Here is a 19,350-nt window from a genome sequence, read left to right as displayed (position 1 = left end):
GACAGCGTGTTTACTGGGCAGATATTTGAGGAGAAAACCTGCTATATGAGAGAGGCTCTCAAGTCTCCAATTTTGTCACTGCAGCACCAGGTAACCCCCAAATCATGCAGGCTTCTCTGTCCCACTTTGATCCATTAACCCAGGCAACAAATTGGGAAATTCCCATAGAGAAAGAGAAGCTTCAGATCCTTGGTTAACAATGAAATGATCTCCATTCTTTAGAATTTTAGCATGTTTAGTTCATATTGTGTCCACAAATGTCTAATATCTTCATTTTTTATCTAACGTTTTATAGCATTTAAAGTTGTATCCAGACCACTGGCCTGCTGTGAACCCCTCCATTGGAACCTTCTTCATGAAAGTACAAAATTCTAAATTTTATTCTCTACTTCATCATTTACTTAAAATGCAACACTGAATAGACATCATTTAACCTTTCTTTATATTGCTTTTTATGTATTAAAGAAGAACAATGCAGTGAGTCTGTCAGTATCGTTTGTTCAAATGCTTTCAGAGCAAGAATTTAACCTATTTCTGCTCTATGGTAAAGTTAGAAATGCATAATATTTTCCCCCTGGAGAACAAATAACCCCTAACTTTGAATAATAGCGATTCCTGACACAAAGTGCATGAAAAGATAATATTTACTTGAGAGAAGCAGCAGCATTCCAAGATTCCCAGTGGAATCTGGTCAATGTCAATCAATATCACCTGAGACATTTCTTATGCAAGGTTGCCCAATCCACTCAAAGAGATCACATTTTCTTAAAACAAAGTATCCAGATCTGGAGTCTGAAGCTTAGAGCCATCAGTGAAATATTCTGGGGCAAACCAAGACATCTCAAGGTCCATTTGTTTTTCAATTCTGCATGACTGTACCAAGGAGAATGATTCTAACGATAGAGGATTCATGGCTGCTACCTAGGGCTTCTGATGAGGCCGGTTCCTGACTCCATTTCCTTTAATCTAATCCCTTTAACTTTCAGGTCAAGGGCACCAACGCGTGTGTGGTTTATAAGGAATCCATTCAGCAGCCAGCCCATATCTGTGACTCTGAACTCATTCAATTGCTCCTGGTAGAGATTAACATTTCAACTCTTTCTCAGATGCTGTGCAGAACTCTACAAATCAGAGGTTAACACTTCTGTCTCACCCTACTCAGTTGTGTAATATTTCCTGTTTTTGCCCATTTTCAACGTTATTATTCTCTTATCACTGCTGTAAGAAACCAGACTCAGGTGCTGCCCCAGTGCAATGACTCCTTGTCAGAACCAGGGGACTCTGAAGCCTCAGAGGAGAGCGCCCCCTACTGCTCAGGTGAAGGTCCCACAGGACAGAAGACCTTTATCCCCCTTGTAAATGCCCCGTTGTCCCATTTCTCTCTCCTCAGACAGCAGACAGCTCCGCCTGGTGGACGGAGGAGGTCCCTGCGCCGGGAGAGTGGAGATCCTTGACCAGGGCTCCTGGGGCACCATCTGTGATGATGGCTGGGACTTGGACGATGCCCGCGTGGTGTGCAGGCAGCTGGGCTGTGGAGCTGCCCTCAATGTCATGGGGTCTGCTCACTTTGGGGCAGGATCAGGGCCCATCTTGCTGGACACATTGAACTGCAGAGGAAAGGAATCCCACGTGTGGAAGTGCCCTTCCCGGGGCTGGGGACTGAACAACTGCAGCCATGAGAACGATGCAGGAGTCGTCTGCTCAGGTATGGTCAGTGTATTGCCCTGTGATGGCAGAGGAAAAGTGCCATGGAAGCTGGTGTCTGATCACTGGGGCAATAGGATATAGATGGGCTAGAGAGGACTGAGACAGACCCATCCTCTGTGAATGCACAAAGCTTCTGTGGGTGATGTGCTTCATATACTTTCCCGCTGTAAGTCTCTGCTATTTCTTCTCCCGTGATCTTACTGACATAGTAGATTAAACTATTCCAGTGAAAACTGATCTTCATAATGAAGATGAAGATCAATCACATGAGATAGGAATTGATGGATTTGTGCCAAATTGCAAATCTCTTTTGAAATTTTAGATGTAAATATTCATAGGCCTTTGCAGGTAAGACCAGAGAACTTTGGATGAAGTGCTCTGAGTCATAGGTTCTCCTTTGATTTTTACTATCAGAGATTCTCTGCCCATTTTTTCTTTTAAGACATCTGTATAGGACAAAACTTTGGAAGAACACTTAGCCATACACTGACAAGTCAAAAGTGGAAGCAATACAATTTCTGTGTTTTATCATAAGAAATTATATAGTTTATACCTGATGACTTCAATGATTTAAGAGAATTGAATTTGGGGGTTTGTTCGATATGAATAGGAGTAATGGGACAGATGTAATTTTTGAAGAAGGTAGAAGAGAGTTATGGCAGCTGGGAGGGAGAGGGACTGTAATAGGAACTGAAAAAGGCACATGTGGGGTGTTCTGAGCAGCACTGATGGTCCAGGAGTGGTGGGAGGATGCTGTGTGTGCCTAAGGATGCAGGACGTCTGTACAGCAAGAGACCAGAGAAGGATATATTTTTATTATATTTAATATCCTTATCCACTGACATCAGCCTTCTATTCCACAAACTTTCTCGCAGTTTTCACACACATAATCTCCCACACAAATTTTAAAATCAAATAGAAAACAAAAAAAGTCTTAATTTGTCTCAGAAGAGTCTATCCTTATGTGTATAAGGCTTTTTTGATTATTCAGTGTATATTCGAGCATTTAACATATATCAGGGTACATAAAACAGCATATAACAAATATTTCTTTTGTGTTCTGCCTAATCTGTAATCTTATGGGGTTAATATAGCAACTAAAAAGTGTTGACTGAAAATGCTTTAATTAGAATGTGTTGCCTATGAGCAAACTCCCAACCAGACCAGACTAGGAGTTCTAACCTGTGTCTCTCTGGGGAGATGAAAGTGATAAATAATAAAAGGCAAGCAGACCATCTTCTCTCTCACCATTGTATAAGTGGTCAAGCTGATCCTTCAAGTCTTTAATTTCTTTTAGGTCTTTTCTGTTCTTTCCTGTTTTTCTGTAGTAGATTTTTATTTTGTTAGAATATTCTTTCTGAACCTTCAAAGTTCACATATTTATATAATCAGAATCCTTTACCAGAAAGAATTTCACCATGTACATAAATTATCATGAGCATACTTTGAAACCAGACAAGTGTGTTAAATAAAGTGTTTTATGTTGTGGGTTTCTTTTTTATTTGGATTACCTTCCTCTACCCAAAATACGGTCCCTGAAGTTCAAACCATGATCATGAGTTTTTTCTTTGGTCTCTCTCTCAGTTTCATACCCCATCCACTCCCCATTTAACCTACCACACACCCTACCCCACTCCACTCCTACAGAAGTTCTTCCCATTCATAATTTCCTTTGCACCCATTTGTGGTTCTTAAGATTGTTTTCTCTTGTCTGCAGTGGGAGAAATGGGAAAGGTGGCAGGGTGAAGTGGTTGATGGGAGGAGCACAGGGGATAAAATGTGTCAAAAACTTGTTGGACAAATATTTCCCCCAAATATTCTATCTTTCATCCATATTGAGGCTTTTGCAATTTGAAAATTTCTAAATTATGTATGGCTTATTTTGTCTCTGGGCTTCCCTCATAGCTCAGTTGGCAAAGAATCCACTTCCACTGCAGGAGACCCCAGTTAGACCCCTGGATTGGGAAGATCCACTGGAGAAGGGATAGGCTATCCACTCCAGTATTCTTGGACTTGCCTTGTAGCTCAATTGGTAAAGAATCTGCCTGCAATGTGGGAGACCTGGGTTCAATACCTGGGTTGGGAAGATCCCCTGGAAAAGGGAAAGGCTACCCACTCCAGTATTCTGGCCTGGAGAATTCCATGGACTATATAGTCCATGGGGTCGCAGAGAGTCAGACATGACTGAGTGACTTTCACTTCACTTCACTATTTGCCTTCTGCTCTCTTCTTCTTACTCTCTTTCTTTACAGCATGGTATCTATTTCTCAAGAACCCAAATAGGAAAGGAACAAACAGCATATAGACAGGATTAAAATACTTTAACTCATCTTCACTCTTTAGCATTTCCTAAAGTTCACATATCTGCTGCTGCTACTGCTGCTAAGTCGCTTCAGTCGTGTCCAACCCTGTGCGACCCCATAGACGGCAGCCCACCAGGCTCCCCCATCCCTGGGATTCTCCAGGCAAGAACACTGGAGTGGGTTGCCATTTCCTTCTCCAATTCATGAAAGTGAAGTGAAAGTGAAGTCGCTCAGTCATGTCCAACTCTTAGCGATCTCATGGACTGCAGCCTACCAGGTTCCTCCGTCCATGGGATTTTCCAGGCAAGAGTACTGGAGTGGGTTGCCATTGCCTTCTCCATCACATGTCTAGTATGAAGTAATTAAAAACCTCAGCTGTTTTACATGCTCCCACTGAGAACTCACTGTCTCCCAGGTTCTTTGATAAATTCTAAGCTTTCAAGAAAGATGGCTATGACCAGCCCCTTCTCCTATGACTCTGAGCTTTCTTCCTATCCAAACTGATCTCTGGACAACTTTCCAAAATCAGGTCACCTAAGAAATTCTTGGAATTTTTCACTGTGAAAAATTTTAAGAAACGTGTGAAATATTGTTATAATGTCTAGCTTTCCTCCTGTTAAGCCAGAAGTCTGTCTACTGTCAGCGAGCACTCACAGATCCAGCCTGCATGATTTTCCTTATCTTCAGAGACTTAAGTGTTGGTTCCTGAGAGAAAACTGGCCAGTATTCTGGCCCCAGAAATCTCAGGATGGCCCTCTAACCTTGTGTGGCTCTTAGTCCTCTAACCTCTTGAGGCCCATGGATCTACTTCACTCTGGGTTAGTACAGCTCTGAACCTGAGCCTGGTGCCCACTACAGAGCAGTATCCTTGAGCTCTGTAGTTTCCAGGCCTCTAGATGAGGAATTCACATTCCTAATTAACCTCAAAATCCATGTTTTTGGAAATCAGCCATTTGAAACTGACCCTGAAAATCCTTCAGGGTTTCTTTTCAGAAACTTGGTCTTGAAAATACTTGCTCATGAAATTCTGAGAATAACTGTCCAATTCTCTTTCCAGGCACCACTCCTGGAAAAGAAAAAATTTCACATTATTGCCTGTGACATTGTTTCCAATTGCCAAACCAGGTCTATGGGCACTCACTGGATTTCTTGTTGTTGTTTTCTTAGGATTTGTGCATCTGGTTGGAGACGACGGACCCTGCTCAGGACGAGTAGAAGTACGTCCTGGAGAAGACTGGACCCCAGTGTCTGATGGAAACTTCACTCTTCCCACTGCCCAGGTCATCTGTGCAGAGCTGGGGTGCGGCGAGGCTGTGTCTGTTCTGGGACACAAGCTCTTCAGAGAGTCTGATGGCCAGGTCTGGGCTGAAGAGTTCAGGTGTGAGGGGGAGGAACGTAAGCTCTGGTGGTGCCCCAGAGTGCCTTGTCCAGGGGGCACTTGTCACCACAGTGGCACTGCTCATGTTGTTTGTTCAGGTGAGATGCAGGTCAGGACTAACCTCCCTGCACACTCTGTTCAGGTGAGAAAGTCATGTGATTTTGCTGAAACTCTGTCTTCTTCTACCAGCATACTCAGAAGTCCGACTCATGACAAATGGCTCCTCTCAATGTGAGGGGCAGGTGGAGATGAAGATTTCTGGACGATGGAGAGCACTCTGTGCCTCCCACTGGAGTCTGGCCAATGCCAATGTTGTCTGTCGTCAGCTCGGCTGTGGAATCGCCATCTCCGCTCCCAGAGGACCACACTTGGTGGAGAGAGGTGACCAGATTTCCACAGTCCGATTTCACTGCTCGGGGGCAGAGTTCTTCCTGTGGAGTTGCCCTGTAACTGCCTTGGGTGGTCCTGACTGTTCCCATGGCAACATGGCCTCTGTGACCTGCTCAGGTAAGAGACAGGGAAGGGCTATTGGTACTTAGGATGCTCCTGGAGTGAAATGTCCCCAAGAGCAGAGAGTGAGGGAAAACTGGCTTTGGAAGATATTTCATGATGAAATATGGTGCTCCTCATTGTTCACTCATTTTTCAGGTTAGGGCAAGAAGTGTGAAGGGGAATAATATAATTTAAAGCAACATTGTTATTGACATATGATCATAGAAGACAGTGTATAAGCAATACATGTAGACTTCAGTCATGTACCCAGAGCAGCAAAGAACATTCCCAGCCCCAAGAGTCACTGTTGCCTCCAATAACTGGCCTCCCTCCTCTCCAGGGAAAACTGCTTATCTAACTTCTACTACCATAGAGGGTTTTATCAGTTTTTGAACTTTATATAAAATCATGCAGTGTGTTTTCTTTTGTGTGTGACTTCTTCGACTCAACATTATGTTTAGGATTCACTCATGATGTTGTTTATAGCAGTACTTTATTCATTTTTATTACTGTAGAATATTGCTTTCATTGATAACATGGCCATTAATCCATTCAACTGATGTTAGAAATTTGAGTTGTTTCCTGCTCTTGACTATTATAAATATGATGCTAGAATGTAGCATGACAATGACTTGGGGCGCAAATATATGTTACTTATTTTGTGTGTTTAACATTTGGTATTTTCTTTTTCTAAATGGTACAGGATCCTTTGATAAAGAAAGTTTTTAATTTGAAGGAAATATTAATATAACTTGCCAACTTTTCCCTGTATATTTAATACTTCTTATATCCCTTTAAAAAGAACTTTCCCTTCTCCAAGATCATGAAAATATTCTCTTAGAGTATCTTACAAAAGTTTCTTTTTCTCTTGCATATAATTGTATGTTCCTTCTGGGATTGATATCTGTGTAAGATGAGTCATGTTTCACATGGACATCCAATTCACTCAGAATCTTTTTCTGGAGAGACTTTTTTCCCCACTGCAGTACTACCTTTATCTTAAGCAGAAGAGTACATATGTCTGAGTCCTTTTAAAGACTCTGTATTCTGTTCCACTGTATCATTTGTCTATCTTTGCAGCAATACTGCATTTTCTTAATTACTATAACTTTATAATAAGTCTAGATAATTTTAATTTACAAGGGTTACTTTATATTAACTCCTTTAACTTTGTTCCTTTTCTTACTGACTGTGTTGGTCATTCTTGGTATTTTGTATTTTGTCTAAATTTTGGAATCTGCTTGTTATTTTTCACACTTCCTAAAAAATCAGCATAAGGGTATTTTGATTAAAATTAGATTTAATCTACACAGAAATTTGAGAATGACTGACCTTGACAATTTTGGATCTCTCAATTCATTGACATAATTTTTATTGTTGTTTAGTCACAAAGTTGCATCCAACTGTTTTGTGACCCATGGACTGCAGTCTGCCCAGGCTCCATTGTCCATGGGATCCCCAGGCAAGAATACTGGAGTGAGTTGCCATGCTCTCCTCCAGGGCTTCTTCCTGACCCAGATATTGAACCCACTTCTTCACTGGCAGGCAGATTCTTTACTACTGAGCCATCTGGGAAGCCATTGACATAATATATCCCTCCATTCAGCTAGGTCTTGAATTTCTCTCAGAAGTTTTGTCCACCTTCTTCTATATTTTTCCTAAGCATTTTATTTATTTTTTATGTTATTAGTATTTCTTTTATGGACGATGTCCTAGGAATGAATTATCTCTGACTTGTTTTCATCTTTTAACATTTTTTTTAAAATTTTGATGTAATTTGAGACACTGCAAAGTTAGAAGAATAATATAAACATTTCCAGATGACCTTTAACTGGAATCCCTCAATGCTAGTTTTTGGTTCATTCTGTCTCATTTCTCTCTGAACATATAAAATCTTTCTGGATTAGGTTGCTGTCATGATGTCCCTTTACCACTAAAATACTATGAGGAATTTCCTTATGTAACCACAGGTTCAGTCCAGTTCTCAGCTGATTGCAGCCCCAGATGATACCTAAGTGCAAGCACTGAAAGACCCCAAGACAGAACTGTTGAGTCTTTCCCAAATTACTGACTCAGGAAGTCTTAAGCAAAATGAAGTATATATTTTTTCCTCCAGTGGCTAAATTTTGGGGGGGAAATTTGTTACATAGCAGTATAACCAGGACACTTACCATGTGACCTGCAGTTAGGTTGGTGCAAAAGTAATTGCCGTTTTGCATTGTTGAAATTTGCCATTTGATATTGGAATGTATTCTTAAATAAATGTGGTTATGTTACACATCATTTAATGTGTATTTCTTGCTTTTTATTTTGCTATGGTTTATTACTTGATGCTTATTTCATATGTATTTTAGATTATAGACATGATGTTAGACACAAAGCAATTTCAAGTGATTTTCTTATTCGAGTTCAAAATGGGTCATAAAGCAGCAGAGACAACTTGCAACATCAACAATGCATTTGGTCCAGGAACTGCTAATGAACATATAGTGCAGTGGTTGTTCAGGAAGATTTGCAGGGCTTCCCTGGTGGCTCTGTGGTAAAGAATCCGCCTGCCAATGCGGGAGACACGGGTTCAATCCCTAGTCCAGGAAGACGCCACATGCTGCAGAGCAGTTAAGCCTGTGCACCACAACTATTGAGCCTGTGCTCTAGAGCCTGGGAACCACAACTACTGAAGCCCAGAAGCCCTAGAGCTTGTTCTCCATAACATGAGAACCAACACAGTGAGAAGCCTGCACACTGTAACAAAGACTAGTCCCCACTCGCCACAACTAGAGAAAAGCCTGAGCAGCAGCAAAGACCCTGCAAAGCCAAAAATAAATAAATAATAAAGAATTTTTTTAAGAAATGAAGTTTTGCAAAGGAGATGAGAACCTTGAAAATGAGGAGTGCAATGGCCCGCCATTGAAAGTTGACAACAACCAATTACAGCAATCATCAAAGCTGATCCTCTTACAATTACATGAGAAGTTGCCTAAGAAATGAATGTTGACCTTTCTACAGTCGTTTGGCATTTGAAGCAAATGCTGAAAGGTGGAAAACCTTGATAAGTGGGTGCCTCATGAGCTGACCACAAATCAAAAACTGGTCATTTTGAAGCATCATATTCTCTTATTTTACACAACAACAATGAACCATTTCTCAATTGAATTGTGACCTGTGATGAAAAGTGGATTTTATATGACAACTGGCGATGACCAGCTCAGTGGTGGGACTGAGAAGAAGCTGCAAAGCACTTCCCAAAGCCAAACTTGCTGCCAGTCTGATCCACTACAGTTTTCTGAATCCCAGCAAAACCATTACATCTGGGAAGTATGCTCAGCAAATCACTGAGATGCACTAAAAACTGCAACACGTGCAGTTGGCATTGGTCAACAGAAAGGTGCCAATTCTTCTCCATGGCAACGCGTGGCCACACATCACACAAGCAATGCTTCATAAGTTTAATGAGTTGGCCTACCAAGTTTTGCCTCATCTGCCATATTCACCTGAACTCCTGTCAACTGAATACCACTTCTTCAAGCATCTCGACAACTTTTTGCAGAGAAAATGCTTCCACAACCAACAGGAGGCAGAAAATGCTTTCCAAGAGTTCATCAAATCCCAAAGCACAGCTTTACACTACAGGAAAAAACAAACTAATTTCTCATTGGCAAAAATGTGTTGATTGTAATGGTTCCTATTTTGATTAATAAAGATATGTCTGAGTCTAATTATAATGATTTAAAATTCATGGTCTGAAACCGCAGTGATGTTTGCACCAACCTAATAGAATATTTGTCCTCTGATCTTCTGTTTTAATAACTGCCTTATGCTGATCTAATGTGCTTATACATTCATTCTTTAGTTCTTAAATTCAAATATTAAGTTTCTTAGCTCTAGAACTTTTATTTCTTTTTTGTTAAAATTTCTCTGCCAAGAAAAGTGTCTTGTCAATTAATCTTAAGAGCACTTTAATCAGGGCTATTTAAATTCTCTGTCAGGTAACTCTAATAGTTGAGTATTTGGGTAATTTTGGGGAATGTCTTCTTTTTCCTTTTGGTTTTCCATTTGATGTCTTTTATATGAGTTTTTTCCCTTCTGTTAGTGACAGACACGGAAGACAAAAACTTTTAGAAATCTTTCAGAAAAGATTTTGTTTTGTTTCTTCTATTTAGATATAGATTTAGGTATAGAACCCACTATTTAACTCGTTCTCAGTGTAAAGCTTGGCTTAAACAAAAATTGTGGCAGTGTCAGAAGCAGACCTCTGCTTGGAGAAACTGAGCTCTATACTAACTTCACTGCTGTTACAGCTTTCATCTCAAACTCCATCACTAGGTTATTATTTAGTTTAATTCAGTTTCCTGTTCTTCAACCCAACCAGACCCCTGATCATTGCTGTTTCTGCAGGAAACCAGACCTGGGTGCTGCCCCAGTGCAACGACTCCGTGTCTGAACCAGCAGGCTCTGCGGCCTCAGAGGAGAGCGCCCCCTACTGCTTAGGTGAGAGTCCCACAGGACAGAAGATGCTACTCAACCCCTGAGGTCACCACCACCCCATCGTCCCATTTCTCTCTCCTCAGACAGCAGGCAGCTCCGCCTGGTGGACGGGGGTGGTCCCTGCGCTGGGAGAGTGGAGATCCTTGACCAGGGCTCCTGGGGCACCATCTGTGATGACGGCTGGGACCTGGACGATGCCCACGTGGTGTGCAGGCAGCTGGGCTGTGGAGAAGCCCTCAATGTCACGGGGTCTGCTCACTTCGGAGCAGGATCAGGGCCCATCTGGCTGGACGACCTGAACTGCACAGGAAAGGAGTCCCAGGTGTGGAGGTGCCCTTCCCGGGGCTGGGGGCGGCACGACTGTAGACACAAGGAGGACGCCGGGGTCATCTGCTCAGGTCTGTGCTGCACACTGTCCACAGGCTGGGAGAGGGGTGGGACCCTGGAGGACAGGGGTCTGAGCCCTGATGGAGAGATGCTGAAAGGACCAGAGAAGGAGGCTTCCTCCCATGGAGCCTGTCTTTCCAACAGACATGAAGACTGGGTGCTTTCACTTCCTCCTGAGGCAGCTGAGATTCTGATCCCAGCTGAGATGCTGATCCTTTATTCTCAGTAGTGTTTCCTGACAGAGCTGTTTCTTACAGTTAACACTTGAAAGCAGGGCTCACTCTGCAGTTATCTGTGGAAGTAACACCCGGAAATCCTAGGCTTCCCAGGTTGTGCTAGTGGTAAAGAACCTGCCTGCCATTGCAGGAGATGTAAAAGATGTGGGTTCAGTCCTTGGGTTAGGAAGATCCCCTGGAGGAGGGCATGGCAACCATTCCAGTATTCTTGCCTGAGAATCCCATGGACAGAGGAGCCTGACATAGTGAAAACTCATATTTTTCCTTTACAGTTCTGTTTGCTAGGATTCTGAAGAGAGTCTCCGTGGGCCAACATCCCAGTGTCCACAGGGCTGTGTTCTTCCTGGAGTCTCTGGGCAGAACTCTTTTCCCAGCCTTTTCTGGTTTCCCATGTGGCCTCATTTCTTGGCTCAGAGCCCTCTTTATTCTTCTTCTTCAGACAACAGTGCCTTTCCAACCGTTCTCCCTCACTCACATTTCCCTCTGACTGGAGCTGGGAAAGATGATGCATTTCTCAGAATAGTGGGTTTAAAGATGTGTAAGGCTGGGCTCACATGGTTAATCCACAATATTTGAGTTTTATGTCTCCATCCCAAGGTCCTTATTAATCACGTCTGTAAAATCTCTTTTGAAATGTAAGGTAACTGTCACATGTTCGGGGATTAGGCTGTGGACATCTCTGGGGGTCCATTATTCTGTCAACCACCTCACTGTCCACATCATTTTCTGTTCTTTTAGAAGTTTTGTCAGGAATCAGGATTCAGCTCCCATCACTGCAGCTGCCCAGTTTGGTCTTCCCGTCACTATTTCTGGGGGAGAGGAAAACCCAGAGCTCTGAGTGGAATGCTCACTGTGTCTCCTGTCTCCTCCCTTTCGATCTTAGAGTTCCTGGCCCTCAGGATGGTCAGTGGGGACCAGGAGTGTGCTGGGTGGCTGGAAGTTTTCTACAATGGGACTTGGGGTAGTGTCTGCCGCAGCCCCATGGATGATGTCACCGTGTCCAACATCTGCAGTCAGCTTGGCTGTGGGGACAGCGGAAGTCTCAACACCTCTGTTGGTCTCAGGGAAGGTTCTAGACCCCACTGGGTAGATGGAATCCAGTGCCAGAGAACTGACCCCTCTCTCTGGCAGTGTCCTTCTGACCCTTGGAATTACAACTCATGCTCTCCAAAGGAGGAAGCCTACATCTCGTGTGCAGGTGACTTACTGTCTGTTTCTGTGTCACTCCCAACCATGTAGGATGTCATTAGTATGATTTCATATTTTCAAATCTAACTGATGGGTTTTGGTTGAGTCTACAAAATGTAGGTGTATGTTTGTATTTGTCTCTGTGTCTGTTTGTTTGCTGTTGTTATGGTAAACAACTAATTAGATAAAGTAAATTCAGCTGCTGATAACATGCAGTGAACCTCTCAGCCAAGTAGATGATGAAGCTTCTGTGGTCTCTTGTCATTTGACTGTGACAAAAAAACCTTAGATACTCATGTCTGGGGAGAAGACCTCCCCCAGCTATTCCTGATCCACTGTATCCCTGTTGTTTGCAGTAAGAAGACCCAAGAGCTGTCCAACTGCTGCCCCCTGCACAGGTATGTCAGCCCCCTCCCCTGTGGCTTCCATGGGCTCCTTCCTCCCACCAGGGCAGTCACAGGAGGGGCTGCTGCCTTTTCAGACAGAGAGAAGCTCCGGCTTAGAGGAGGAGAGAGCGAGTGCTCAGGGCGGGTGGAGGTCTGGCACAGCGGCTCCTGGGGCACTGTGTGTGATGACTCCTGGAGCCTGGCAGAGGCCGAGGTGGTGTGTCAGCAGCTGGGCTGTGGCCAGGCCCTGGAAGCCACGCGGGCCGCGACATTCGGCCCTGGAAATGGGAGCATTTGGCTGGACGATGTGCAGTGTGGGGGCCGGGAGTCCTCCCTGTGGGACTGTGCTGCGGAGCCCTGGGGGCAGAGAGACTGCAAGCACGAGGAGGATGCTGGTGTGAGGTGCTCTGGTGAGTGAGGGGCTCAGGGTTCACCCTGGGTGAGCCGGGGCAGCACAGTGGCACTGGGCTGGACCGGGCATGGTGGGGAGTTTGTATTCAGACAGTGTCCAGGTCCTAGGGCCCTGATCTATGATGCAGAAGCTGGGAGGACTGGACACTGATGTTGTGGAGACTGAGGGGTGATTTCAGGCTCAGGAGGGAAAAGGTTTGCCCTGTGTTCTGGCCAATTCTTCTTCCCCACACTACTGTTTTTCTCTTTAGGTGTAAGGACAACATTGCCCACGACTACAGCAGGTACTGTGATCCATCCACGGGCAAGGGAGAATACTCAGTACTGGGGACCTGTTCCGAATAAGAAAGAGTCTGAGGAGCCGTGGCTGTTGGGGAGCAGCCAGGGCATTACACTGGAGAAATCCCGTGCCTTGATGTCCAGGGTCAAATATTCTCATGCCTGGGGTCCAAGGAAGTCTGGTTTCCATGTTATAGAATCTAAGGAACTCCCACCTGACCTTGAGTGTTGCTCCTCATCAGAGAGGTGCAGGTCCCTGGACTGTTTGATGTTCTATTTCCTGAAGCCCAAGGAGAAGGGATGAGCTGGGTTCTCAGAGGCTGTCTCAGCAGGGCAGCTCCCTGACAATCCCCATCTCTGCCTCGGGGCCACACTGGCCAGAGTGGAGTCGACTTGTCTCAGGACGAGACCCGGGGGAACCCTGACACTGTCTGAGGCTGAGACGCCATTGTCCGGAGCTCCTGAAAATGCTGACACAGAGATTTCTCTGTGCCAAAGACTATCTCCAGCCCTTTTTCCTTTTCTCCTTAGGGACCAGAACAACCTCAAATCCTCTCCCTGGCATCTTCTCCCTGCCTGGGATCCTCTGCATCATCCTGGGGGCCCTTCTCTTCCTGGTCCTCATCATCTTGGTGACTCAGCTACTCAGAAGGAGAGCAGAGCGCAGAGGTGGGCTGCAGGGGGAACTGGGGACGAGGGAGAGTGTGTGGAGGCGGGAGATGGGGCAGGTGTGAGGAGGGGAACCTGGGCCAGCTACTGTTCTGAGTTGCAGACTCCATGTGCTCCGTGCTGAGCTCTAAGGGCTGAGTAGACAGAGCTTCTTAGGACTGGGGTGTGAACTCTCATAAGTCATGGCCTCTCCTGTGGGACCAGACAGAGTTGGCACTAAGCTGTAATCAGGGTCAGACGAGGGGAGAAGGTGCTGACATGGTGCATGCGGTAGGAGACGATGCTGAGGTCCTGGCAGCCCCCATGTGAGCACCAGGGAGATGAAGGTGGGCTGGCTGGATCGGGGTATCTGGGAAGCTTCTCTGACCTGCTGGGGGATCTCTCAGCCTTATCTAGCTATGGAGATGCTCTTGCTGAAGCTGTGTATGAGGAGCTCGATTACCTTCTGACCCAGAAGGAAGGTCTGGGCAGCCCAGGTGAGTGTCTCTGTCTGCTCTCCTGGGATCTCTGGTTGTCACCACCCACTGGCTGTGCACATCTTCTCAGCATCTGCAGACCCCATGTGTGCCCCAGGCTCACAGAGACGGCTCCTCCAAAGAGGCAGGATGGCCTCTCAGAGCCTCGTGACCTCCCAGCCTCTGTCTATATTGCAGAAGCCAGGCCTGTCCCTTCTCAGCCTTAACACAGGTCCCGTGGGTGTGGGGAAGAAAAATTCTGTGTGTTGTGTGATGTTTGTCTCCACATGAGGCTTTCCGTCAGATTTTTCACTGACTAAACTGCCGTATTACACCAGGGATGGTGAGGACAACAGTGACTACAGATCCGCTCCAGGAAATAGAGGTGGACCTGCCTCGGCTGGGCTCTGGGGAGGAGAGTTTCCCTCATAGAGAGGAGATTTAAGGGGAATGGTTTTCCTTTGATGGACCAGAGGCATCCCTTGTGTCCAGATGGGGTTCGTCCTTCTTCACTGGCTGTTCTGTGATGTCTCATGTCGGGGCTGGTCTCTCTGTGTCCAGAATCACCACAGGCACACAATGTTTTTAAAAAAATAACATCTGTAAAGCACAATTTGTCAAAATACTTTAGCAATGCTCAGTGGTGAAAGAGTTGCTTTGAGATATGTAGTTTCCACCAGAAAATATTTAGATATGTAAAATCGTGTTTTGGCTTATGGACACATCAAAAGGAAACATGGTCTTAGAGAAAAAAGTCTTTTAAAACAAGGAGTGATTGGTGCCTCTATTCAGAAACTCAGAAACTCTGGGTTAGAAGGTATCTTAGGTATTCCCCAGAACAACCCACTTACTGTGGTTTAATCCACTCCCTTGTCTGCTCTTGGAACCCCCAGATCAGAGGACTGATGTCCCTGCTGAAAATTACGATGATGCTGAAGAAGTACCAGTGCCTGGAACTCCTTCTGCCTCTCAGGGGAGCGAGGAGGAAGTGCCCCCAGAGAAGGAGGATGGGGTGAGGTCCTTTCAGACAGGTGAGTGGGGTCAGTTCATCCCCTGCAATCTTTCTATCTGAAAAGAGTGAATTTGTGCTCCTCAATGTCCAGGCCTCCCTAGAGATTCAAAATATAGGTAATCTCATATATTTGGTAGCATCATCTTGAACATATGCCATATTTAATGCTGTCAGACTCCTTGCAAGGAGTGAGGAATCACTCCGCTTTTTGGCATTTATGTCTCCATAATGTGACATAAACTTATCACTTTATATGTGATATACTTGCATGAAGATTTATAAATTATGGAATTTCCTGGTTTTCCAGAGGTTAGGATTCTGCATTTTCACTGCTAGGGCCTAGGTTCAACCCTGGTCAAGGAACTAAGATCCCGCAAGCATTGTGTCATGGCTGAAAGAGAAACTTATCAATTAATTCAACATGTTTAAAAGAAAGCTAAGCGCTGAAGAATTGATGCTTTTGAACTGTAGTGTTGGAGAAGACTCTTCCGAGACCCTTGGATGGCAAGGAGATCAACCCAGTCAATTTAAAGGATTTCAACCTTGAATATTCATTGGTAGGACTGAGCTGAAGTAGAAGCTCCAATACCTTGGCCACGTGATGCAAAGAACTGACTCCTTAGAAAAGACCCTGATGCTGGGAAAGATTGAAGGCAGGAGGAGAAGGAGATGACAGAGGATGAGATGGTTGGATGGCATCACCGACTCGATGGATATGAGTTTGAGCAAGCTCTGGGAGTTGATGATAGACAGGGAAGCCTGATGTGCTGCAGTCCGTGGGGTCACAGAGAGTCAGGCATGACTGATTGACTGAACTGAACTGAATCAAATTCAAAGGTGGAACAAATGTTTTAATAATATCTTTGCAGGGTCACATACATGAAGGCAAACCATTCAATATCACAGTAATCCAGGTCTATGCCGAATCAGTAATGCTGAAGAAGCTGAAGTTGCCATTCTATGAAGGCCTACATGACCTTTTAGAACTATCACCTACAGAAGATGTCCTTTTGATTATAAGGGACTAGAATGCAAAAGTAGGAAGTCAAGAGATACCTGGAGTAAGAGCCAAATATGGCCATGGAGTACAAAATGAGGCAAGGCAAAGGCTAATAGAGTTTTGCCAAGAGAATGCACTGGTCATAACAAACACCCTTTTCCAACAACACAAGAGAGGACTCTACACATGGACATCATCAGATGGTCAGTACCGCAATCAGATTAATTATATTCTTTGCAAACAAAGATGGAGACACTCTATACTGTCAGCAAATACAAGATCAAGAGCTGACTGTGGCTCAGATCATGAACTCCTTATTGCCAAATTCAGACTTAAATTGAAGAAAGTAGAGAAACCCACTAGACCATTCAGGTATGACCTAAATCAAATTCCTTATGATTATACAGTAGAAGTGACAAATAGATTCAAGGGATTACGTCTGATAGGCAGAATGCCTGATGAATTATGGATGGAGGTTCGTGACATTGTACAGGAGGCAGGGATCAAGACCATCCCCAAGAAAAAGAAATGTAAAAAGGCAAAATGGTTGTCTGAGGAGGCCTTACAAATAGTTGAGAAAAGACGAAAAGTGATAGCAAAGGAGAAAAGGAAAGATATATCCATTTGAATACAGAGTTCCAAAGAATAGCAAGGAGAGATAAGAAAGCCTTCCTCACTGATCAATGCAAAGAAACAGAGGAAAACAATGGAATGGGAAAGACTAGAGATCTGGTCAATACAATTACAGATACCAAGGGAATATTTCATGCAAAGATGGGTACAATAAAGGACAGAAATGTTATGGACCTAACAGAAGCAGAAGATATTAAGAAGAGGTGGCACGAACACACAGAAGAACTATACAAAATAATCTTCATGACCCAGATAATCATGATGGTGTGATCACTCACCTAGAGCCAGATATCCTGGAATGTGAAGTCAAGTGGGCCTTAGGAAGCATCACTCTGAACAAAGCTAGTGGAGGTGATGGAATACCAGTTCAGTTCTTTCAAATCCTAAAAGACAATGCTGTGAAAGTGCTGCACTCAATATGCCAGCAAATTTGGAAAACTCAGCAGTGGCCACAGGACTGGAAAAGGTCAGTTTTCATTCCAATCCCAAAGAAAGGCAATGCCAAAGAGTGTTCAAACCACCACACAATTGCACTCACCTCACACGCTAGCAAAGTAATGCTCAAAATTCTCCAAGCCAGGCTTCAGCATGACATGAACTGTGAAATTCTAGATGTTCAAGCTGCACTTAGAAAAGGCAGAGGAACCAGAGATCAAATTGCCAAAATTCGCTGGATCATCGAAAAAGCAAGAGAGTTCCAGAGAAACGTCTATTTCTGCTTTATTAACTACGCCAAAGCCTTTGACTGTGTGTCACAATAAACTGATAGTTCAGTAGCTGCGAGAAGACACTCATTCTCTAGAAAAGAGTATTTCTCCATTTGAGGGTCTGTGTAGTTTCTGGGGAGGAGATACCTGTGGGTGCACCTGTGATACTATTTGTGGACATTTGGGGACAGGAGTCAAGTCAACTAAGAGCAGACTTGGGTTGTGAGTGAGGAATTCTGATTTTTCCTGTCTCCAGTCTCCCTCTTATTGTGAATTTGCATCTATCACCTGTTAAAGGAGAACATTTAAATTCCTTTTTATGATTCTTACCATTGCTGGGCATCTCCTTGGTATTGTGTTGCCTGGAAGAGTTCTCCCAGAGCTCCTGAGCACAGGTCTCCTGTGATGCAGGATTTCCCCATGCACTGAGGTCCAGGAGATCACATGAACTGGATCTGAGAGGACAGCTGGGATCCATCCTCACTGGAACTCATGTGAAATAGCCTGAGCCTCCCTCCCCACACCTGGGTCCCAGGGATGTTTTGTCATAAGCACTTGCTTGACTCCCTTCCACCAGAGGGTTCTGTCCCATCCTCGTGCCTCAGTTCTAATCAAACTTCTCTTTTCTACTTCAGGCTCTTGTCTGAACTTCTCCAGAGAGGCAGCTGATCCTGGGGAAGGAGAAGAGAGCTTCTGGCTGCTCCAGGGGAAGAAAGAGGATGCTGGGTACGATGATGTTGAACTCAGTGCCCTGGGAACATCCCCAGTGACTTTCTCGTGATGCTGTATTTAATATGAGATCAAGCCTCAGATATTCTAATTGCCTGTATTTCAATAGAGTAGTGCTGACCTGGAATTGTGGAATATGAAAATTGCCCAAAATGAAATATTCTGAATAAATTAACTTTTTGCTGTGCTGTTAATTTAGCAAGCTCCATGTCAAATGCTTTTAGAGGATTGGTCCTCAAATGCCATCTTTCTCAAAGGAAATGCAAGATTAGTTGGCTGACCTGTTTTCTCACTTGTCTTAGAGGCTAATGTGGGCATTCTCACAAGTGCTCCAGGTCACTCTTATTTTGAAAAGGATGTAAACTTGGCCTACATTCTCTCACTCCTTCCTAACAAGATGAACTCATGGAAAAACAAAACAAAATAAAACAGTTCTAAACACCTCTGAGATGTCACATCACCAGTTTGTAACTTGTTCTTGGACACCAGCCTGGTATGAATTTCAAAGCAGAAGGTTGGCTGGTGGAAGAGAATGGCTACAGCTTTCCTTATCCTGCCTCAATATTCACAGGGCAATTAATAATCTAACTGTACATAACTACCTCTTCCTTTTTCATCTCTCTTTTATTTCTTTAATGGATACAGACACCTCTTTGCTCATCTCCCATGTCTATTTGATTATCCAAATTTTATAAATCCATTCTTTCTTCTCTATATCTTCCTACTATTTCTTTAGGATGGTGCTATTTCTTGTCTCTCCAAGGATCTCTCCTTTTAAGTGAATTATATCAGTTCATATATATCTTCAAGTTGATGGAAGGCAAATTGGTGCTCACCCACACCCTATATTCAGATGGGACTAAAAGGCAAGAAAGTGGAGACTTAGGCAGAGG

The 19,350-nt window shown here is 44.1% G+C and overlaps 1 protein-coding gene across 1 annotated transcript in view; it reads left to right on the top strand.

Annotated features, from left to right (window-relative positions):
* LOC129644136 (antigen WC1.1-like) overlaps positions 1 to 18,815 on the top strand; it is a 69,128-nt gene extending 50,313 nt beyond the window's left edge. The window contains exons 8-20 of the mRNA XM_055569569.1: positions 1,391 to 1,705; positions 5,178 to 5,486; positions 5,578 to 5,895; positions 10,276 to 10,368; positions 10,449 to 10,763; positions 11,872 to 12,186; positions 12,533 to 12,574; positions 12,658 to 12,972; positions 13,225 to 13,257; positions 13,784 to 13,921; positions 14,308 to 14,397; positions 15,270 to 15,407; positions 18,364 to 18,815. Coding sequence (XP_055425544.1) covers positions 1,391 to 1,705; positions 5,178 to 5,486; positions 5,578 to 5,895; positions 10,276 to 10,368; positions 10,449 to 10,763; positions 11,872 to 12,186; positions 12,533 to 12,574; positions 12,658 to 12,972; positions 13,225 to 13,257; positions 13,784 to 13,921; positions 14,308 to 14,397; positions 15,270 to 15,407; positions 18,364 to 18,509 — 2,567 coding nt within the window. The 3' untranslated portion in view covers positions 18,510 to 18,815. The remainder of the gene's footprint in view (positions 1 to 1,390; positions 1,706 to 5,177; positions 5,487 to 5,577; positions 5,896 to 10,275; positions 10,369 to 10,448; positions 10,764 to 11,871; positions 12,187 to 12,532; positions 12,575 to 12,657; positions 12,973 to 13,224; positions 13,258 to 13,783; positions 13,922 to 14,307; positions 14,398 to 15,269; positions 15,408 to 18,363) is intronic.
* Positions 18,816 to 19,350: the final 535 nt, after the last annotated feature.

The sequence above is a fragment of the Bubalus kerabau genome, chromosome 1, assembly GCF_029407905.1.
Source record: "Bubalus kerabau isolate K-KA32 ecotype Philippines breed swamp buffalo chromosome 1, PCC_UOA_SB_1v2, whole genome shotgun sequence".
Taxonomy (NCBI): Eukaryota; Metazoa; Chordata; class Mammalia; order Artiodactyla; family Bovidae; genus Bubalus; species Bubalus kerabau.
Note: the sequence above shows the minus strand (reverse complement) of the source record. Positions and strands in the feature narration are given on the sequence as shown.